Source organism: Cupressus sempervirens, chromosome 4 (assembly GCF_028749045.1).
Source record: "Cupressus sempervirens isolate cs-2001-9-10 chromosome 4, ASM2874904v1, whole genome shotgun sequence".
In the NCBI taxonomy this organism is placed as follows: Eukaryota; Viridiplantae; Streptophyta; class Pinopsida; order Cupressales; family Cupressaceae; genus Cupressus; species Cupressus sempervirens.
Genome location: NC_143121.1, coordinates 757,616,746 through 757,623,892, shown reverse-complemented (window position 1 = coordinate 757,623,892; position 7,147 = coordinate 757,616,746). Strand labels below are relative to the sequence as shown.

The 7,147-nt window shown below is 34.9% G+C and overlaps 1 protein-coding gene across 1 annotated transcript; it reads right to left on the bottom strand.

Moving 5' to 3' along the window:
- Positions 1–5,308: 5,308 nt before the first annotated feature.
- Positions 5,309–6,883, bottom strand: LOC149563576 (strigolactones hydrolase CXE15-like). The gene is made up of 2 exons (XM_089824033.1): positions 6,370–6,883; positions 5,309–6,138 (listed from the first exon to the last, which is right to left on the bottom strand). Exons 1-2 carry the CDS (start codon positions 6,729–6,731, stop codon positions 5,496–5,498), a joined length of 1,005 nt encoding a protein of 334 aa, XP_089680159.1. The 5' UTR covers positions 6,732–6,883; the 3' UTR covers positions 5,309–5,495.
- Positions 6,884–7,147: the final 264 nt, after the last annotated feature.

The following is a 7,147-nucleotide window of genomic DNA, read 5'->3' as shown; positions in this document are numbered from 1 at the left end:
GCAAAGATTATGCCCCCTTTCAGAGGTGAACTAGGTAGCAATTAACTAAGTGGTTTTTACTTGGCTTCCATTCATATTAACCCCCAGTGGCTTTGCAAATGAAGTTGAGGCCAATAGCCCACACCAGCATCTATAAGTGCACACACTTGACTAGCAAGACTAGGACCAACACCGGCTAGTGCAACATATAGAGCCTCTTCTTGATATGCAATATCAGAATGAAGAAGAGGAAAGTAACATGGCTTTGGAGTCTTTCTCTCTACAATGCTTCTTTATTATAGTGAGTTGGAATCATCGGTGAAAGGTGTGTGCTCACTTGGGTTGTTCCTATAGGTTGGATTACTTTGAGGGGCCCTCTAAAGGTTGACTCGAACTAGTGGTTCAAATCTAAGGGTCTAAGTTTATGATTTCCCTCAAGGAAAAAGAGCATACTCCTCTACCTTGTCACCTTAACCAAACACATAAAACATGTTCATCACCAAGTTTTCTTATCAATCCCAACTTGTCTTTTCTCGAGATTTTGATTTCCTAAAAGGAAATCATCATCTCTTCATAAAAAAGACTCATATAAGAGAACCACTAACTTTCTTGTTTCCCTCAGGTACCATCTTCCAAAGGTGTCTAGGTTTTTTATTTACTCTTGGGAACCACTTCCAAGTAGCAAAGAGCATACTCCCCTATTACTTTTCCTAGAGCCCTAAAAAGTTCACAAGCCCTATTAAACTATGTTTTGAAAGCATGAAAAAGATAGAATGTTTGCTTGAGTTATTCTTTGACATGTGTCTTGCAATCAAACCATTAGCAATATCCACTTCAAGGTCTTTGACAATAGTCCTGCAATTAAAGCATTAGAGTCATTGTTTCAAAATCTTTGACAAACATCTTGCAAACCATTGTTAAGTTCTATCAGAGGTTAGATATCATCAAATAAATGCTACAAAAATAGTCATCAGATCAAAGAAATCATGAAAATAAAGCAAAAATGCAGACTTTTAGTTTACAGGTGTCAAGTCTCACGTGAAGAAACATAGCAAATGGCACAATAAAGTGCAGTGAACCCCACGAGGAAGTGTAAACTATGTTTTCTCACATGAGAAAGTACAATAAGCCACATGAGGAAACACAAATTTGGCATTTTCTTGAGCAAGGGAATGACTTCCGATGCAAGAAAATGATGTTTTGTATGGGCAAAAAGCTAAAAATAAGCAGAAAATACAAGAAATGAGGGTGGAAATTTTGATTTTCTCTGTCCCATGGTGGGCACCAGAAATGTGAGTAGGAAATGTGGGCCTCTATAATTCACACACACTTCAACATGATCCTTATCTAGAGAATCATCCCAAAATGAACATGGGATTGTTCTTTTGAAATGTCCAACAAGTCGATTTGTTGCCTCCTAACTAGAATGATTTTGCTAATTGCTCTCACATCAAGAACCTAGCAACCAGACATCTAGAATGAAGGATTTTGTAGCTAAATTAGATGCAATATTAATCTATAAATAAAGAGAGCATTTTAATCTAAATGAATGAATTTTAAAGCTAAAATGAGATTAAAATGCAAGAAAATAAAAAGCTATCAATATAATAAGTGAGTGATTATTTCAGCATTACTTTGATATAATTCATGTGTATCCAACCTAAATGAGGAGTTTAGGGTTTCTTAAGTAGAATTCCATAATTGATCAATGGTTGAGATCAATTTGGATGAACAGTCAAGATTAGAAATGAGATTTAGTTAGAATGGAAATTTCCTTGTGCAAATGAAGTTAACTGATTACTTTTGAGTGGAATAAAGAGTTAACTAATTTAATCCATGTTCTAATTTTAGTTCACTCAGAGTTTCCATTCTAAATTGAAGAGAGGATTTGGAGAGTATATTTAATTTAATAAAATTTAATATGACCTCATAAATGCATAATCTTAATTAATTGAATAATTAAATTTAATAAATTAAAATGAGGATATATTAAATTAAATTAAATACATTTAATTCCTTAATGTGTATTTTAGCAAAAGGAGTAATATTTAATATAATTAAAGTGTTAGGACTCATAATTAAATTAATTAATTAATAGGTTTACCTTTGTTAATTCAATTAGACTTAGGAATTAAATAAAGTATGTAATTAATGCAGATTAGGGACTTTCTGCATTTGACACTTAATTCAAGTAGCGATTATCAAAATTTAGAATTTCCTAGTAAAATAGGACTTTAAGATTGATTAGTAGACCAAAATTGGTTTAGTATGACAATGTGCCAATTTTGGGGTATTTACACATCTCAGCCATGTGCTAGAAATAAAGCTCATCTTGATCGACAGCTACATTTTAATCTCTTGTTGAGGGTGATTCTCCTACATCTTGGTCATCCATCTCGAGGGGAAGATTTGTATCGACGACTATGTTTTGATTTGTCATTGGAGGAGATTCTCACCGTATCTAGGTCATTCATTTCAATGGGAGATTTTCATTGATGGCCAGCATTCAATTTTAAGGAAATCAAACACCCCCTCCCCCCGTGATCAACCCTACATGTTGCAAGCATATAACACATCCTATTATCCTTGCAATTTTCTTTGTGTGTGGCACACCATTAGGGCCAGTGACTTCTTGGGCCTTGTTTCCATGGTGCCAATGCACTCCATGCATCTTTAATGCATGAAGTGATCAAATCCTTGGAGATTTGACCTCTTATAGCTCAATGCATCATTTTTTTCTTCTTGTCGCTTCTAGCAACAATTGCACTTCATGATCAGATTTTATTCTGATTCTCAGTTATTGCTCTTCTCTACAACTAAACTCCACCTGGTTGGGGTTTGAACTCAATGTAAACATCATATTTATGCCTAAACTCTTTAAAAGGAAGTTGTAAATATGTTTTCAGGGTTCTTCTCTGTCGATATTTTGCAGTAGCATTATGCTCTATAACTTTGTCCTTCCATTAATGAAATAGCTCTATTTCTTACCTCTTCTTGCCATTTATTATTTGTGGATGTATCTTTCCTTGTAGTGAATGTTTATTTTCTAGTTTCTAAGGTTTGCTTGTTGTGTTTAATTTATTGGTGAAGTGTTGTGTTGTGAAGATATCCTTCTTTTCAGCATTTAATTAATTCCAACCTACATGTGAGTTCTTTGGGGGTGGATTAGAGTCAAAATTGATGTATTTGAATGCTTTATTGATGTTTTGTGTAGTTTTGGGTAGAGTTGTAACCATGTTCTATCTCGGTGCATCACCCTCTTTCCATTTCTACATTTAATTTATGCTCTCTTTCTCCCTTTCCCTCTCGAGTAGTAGTTTAGGTGCACCCTAATAGTAAGGAAGTTGGCCTTCTCTGGTGATTCAGCCTCACAGCACAAGTGCCATAGTTGGAGGCTATTTCCATGTTACACAAGGTTGGTTGAGGGTCACTCCTCAAGAAGGGGTGTAGAATTTTGTATCAACATTAACCATTCACTAAACACATTAAAGTTAGAGAACTTAGGGGCTAACTAAGAGTAAAATGAACCCTTGTAATAAAAAGCCTTTCCTTGATTCTAAATTTGGCTTTCTACATTCACTAATAAACAATAGGTATTTGGATGGATTGAGTTGTAAAAAGCATAATATTATCATTTTGTTATGCCTCAAAACATTTTCTTAAAGACTAGATCAAATCAAGTTTGGGTGTTTGGATTAATTGGTGAGAACTTCATTTGTTAAACCATGAACAACATTGAGTATCTCCCAACACACAAGGTATTAGTGGAAGTTTTATTCAACCACAACCAATTATGTTAAAAAAATATTAGCACACTATAGTTTATAGATGCACTATTGATTATTGATGTCTTAAAAAAGAGTTTGGTTGATTGTGCACATTATAATTTTGACCATCATATCATACTTTGATTATTCTATTTCATACATAGTAAGTATATCCATATTTCTTGGAACATGTTATAGAAGTATGCAATCAAAATCATGTCTCAAAATATATATTTTGCATGCATGATTTGGATCATCCGTTATATAATAAAATCAACCTCTTAGTTAGATGTATATTTCATAAAACCATAATAATAAGGATAGTAATTATTATTTAATTAAGAATGTATGTGAAAAATTGTGTTCATATGCAAGACTCATTATATCAATCAATAATAAATTTTAATATTGCTAAATGAGGATTTCTTATTAAAAAAATATATAACCATATAAAGTTAGCTCAGATACTTGAGTTTTGACATACCATAGTATTGATCTAGTTCCTCAAAAGATAATATTTTCATATAAACTAGCTACTTTACATGATCTTTGGAGCTCCAAATCAAAATAGTTATAGAAGTGTTAAACTATACTTTGAAAAGAGAAAATTGACTAAAAAGTTTGGTATCTAGAAAATTGTATGATATCGTAGGAAATTGTGAAAACACATACAATTCTCTTGGTCTCAAAATAATCCTAATCTTCTATAAGTAAATCTCATACCTAGTTACAATAATAATCAATAGAAAATAGGAGAAAGGTAGAAGGAAAATGAATTCTCATATCTATTTCTATACAACATTACAAGAGAAATCACCATACAAAATGATTAAAAAGAGATCTAAGAGAAAGTTCTCTTTCTTATATCCCACTATAATTTGACAATTTATGAAAATAAATGAAACATTAAACAATCACAATGTAAACTTTTACAACTAATTGTAAGATTTAATTTAAAAGGTGAATTATAGAATGCCGATGTCCAACTCTCATGCCCAACTCCTTATATAATTCCAACAAAAGAAAATAGAAGTATCAATTCTTGTCATTCTCATGCAAACTCAAAACCCCCTCTATTTTTGAAATCGGCACAAAATAAAATAAAGTAAATAAACTAGTTGAAACAAAATCAATTTAATAAGTAGAAATTCAATTATTTCTATGATTATTGTATGGCTTAAACAGCTAATATCGTTGTGGCACAAGGTTGTGATGGATATTTCATGTTGAGAGAAAAAAAAATTATAGACTAAAAGGTGTTCAAGGAAATTTTGAAGTTCATTTAATTTGAATTAATAATTTGGACTACAATACTTGGTGTGACATTTATGTTATTGTAATTAATTGAAAAATAATAAAAATTTAACAACTAGTTTTGCAAATCAAAAAGTGAATCATTCTATTTGAAATTGGATTTTATACAAAGTCTATGGATCCCAAAGATCTTCAATATTTTTTCGAAATGAAAATGGAAAGACAACATATTAATTAATAACAAAATAAACTATCATACCTATGAAATATTATATAAAAAATTAGATTTTATTTTAAGAAGTCATTACTTTCTATTCGTAGAAAGAAATTGTGAATTATTAACTTCGTTAGGAAGATCTTCAAGAGTATTATGTTCAGGACTGGAAAGTTTAAAACAGCGCCACACATTTCTGGAAGTCGTGAAATCCTGAAATGCCTCAAAGATTTCCGAAAATACGAAAAACTAAAAACATAAATAATACCCAAAAAAAAAAATTAGATTTTGATATTTCCTAAGGAAAATGATATTTCCTCGACAAAATCAGCGACGAGGCCGAGGACTTGGAGCGAGCTTTGGCCTTCCATTTTCATGACAGTAAACCCATGATCTTCCTCCGCAAAACTATGCACTTCAATGTGTTTCCCCCATTTCTTCAAAGCCTCGCAGTATTCTAACTCTTTATCTCTCAATATATCACGCCCGCCAATTACACAGAGAACGGGCGGAATCTCCAAAGCCCCCATCTTTTCCGGTTCAAGAAGCGGATTAGAAAAAGGATGATCTCTGTTACTTCCCGCCGGCAGCGCCATCCTCCACATGCCGTCCAAACTCTCCACACTCAACATCGACGACCCCTTTTCCGTTTCCGACGGCATCCTCTCTTCTCCCCCGAAAAAAGGATACAGCAAAATCATACCCTTGATTTTGATCTTCATTTCCACAAATTTCCTCGCCGTCCATGCGACGCTCACGTAGTGTGCGATGTTCCCCCCTGCACTGTCGCCCGCCAGAAACACCTTCGAAAAGTCTGCGTGAGAGCGCAGCCACGGATCTCTGGCGGCGCCGTCTCTGTCCATCCACCACAGGGCCGCAATCGAATCTTCATAGGCGGTGGGAAGGCGGTGCTCAGGCGCCAACCTAGACGGCTCAAAAATCATCCATTAAAGCTTGATTCTTATTCTTAAGCTAAAAGTGTTAAACAGTTATAATAATTTGGAGGGCTTAAACTAAAAGTGTTAAACAGTTATAATAATTTGGAGGGCTTAAAGCATAACACATCAAAACTTGATTCTTTAGTTAACTGTGTTAAATAATTATAGATGACTTCTTCTTTTTTTAATGTAATGTTTTAAGAATGATAGCAGCAACCTGTAATTCACAGAGACGATGATCACCCCCAATTTGGCGGCCCACATCTGACACATGCGCTGATACATCGGGGTGGCGGCGCTTAGCATGCAAAAACCTCCCCCGTGAAAATACACGACGACCGGCACTCTCATCTCTTTCGTCTCGGGCACTCCCATGTAGAGCCGCGCCCACAAACCAGCGTCCTCGTCAAACACGATATCTCTGTGTGGGACGTGCCCATAATTGTTTTTCTCATTGAGGAAGAGAGTCTCGAATGGATTTGGCTCCCGCACGACGGATCCATCGCTGTAAAGCTTTATCGGACAGCCATGTTTGCCCGCCACAAGCCAAGGCTTATCCAACATCTTTGCTTGAATCATTTTGCCTCAAATTGGGCAGCAGAAGATGGAGTAATTGTGCGTTGTTAGAGAGGGGACTCCGTGTGGTATTATAGGACAGCTGGTGTTCTCGCTTTCACAACGCAGCTGGCTATTTTGAATTTTGCGAATGAATAATTCTTCTGCCAATATTTCTTCGTATCGCCAGAGACGAACACTTGAAAAGAATACTGTTAGCGTCAGGGAGCCCCGAAAAAACAAATCAATGATTAAAAATATTGATGATTACTATTTCTATTGAGAAAAATCTGCCTCGACCGCTTCACCTTTGATATTGAGGTGTTGTTCAAATTCGACGCGGGAATATCCTTCTACCATGCATAATTACATCACTGTTTGCTGTCTGGTCAATGAAGTTTAAGCAGGTCATATTTCTCGGTATCGCCAGAGACGAACAC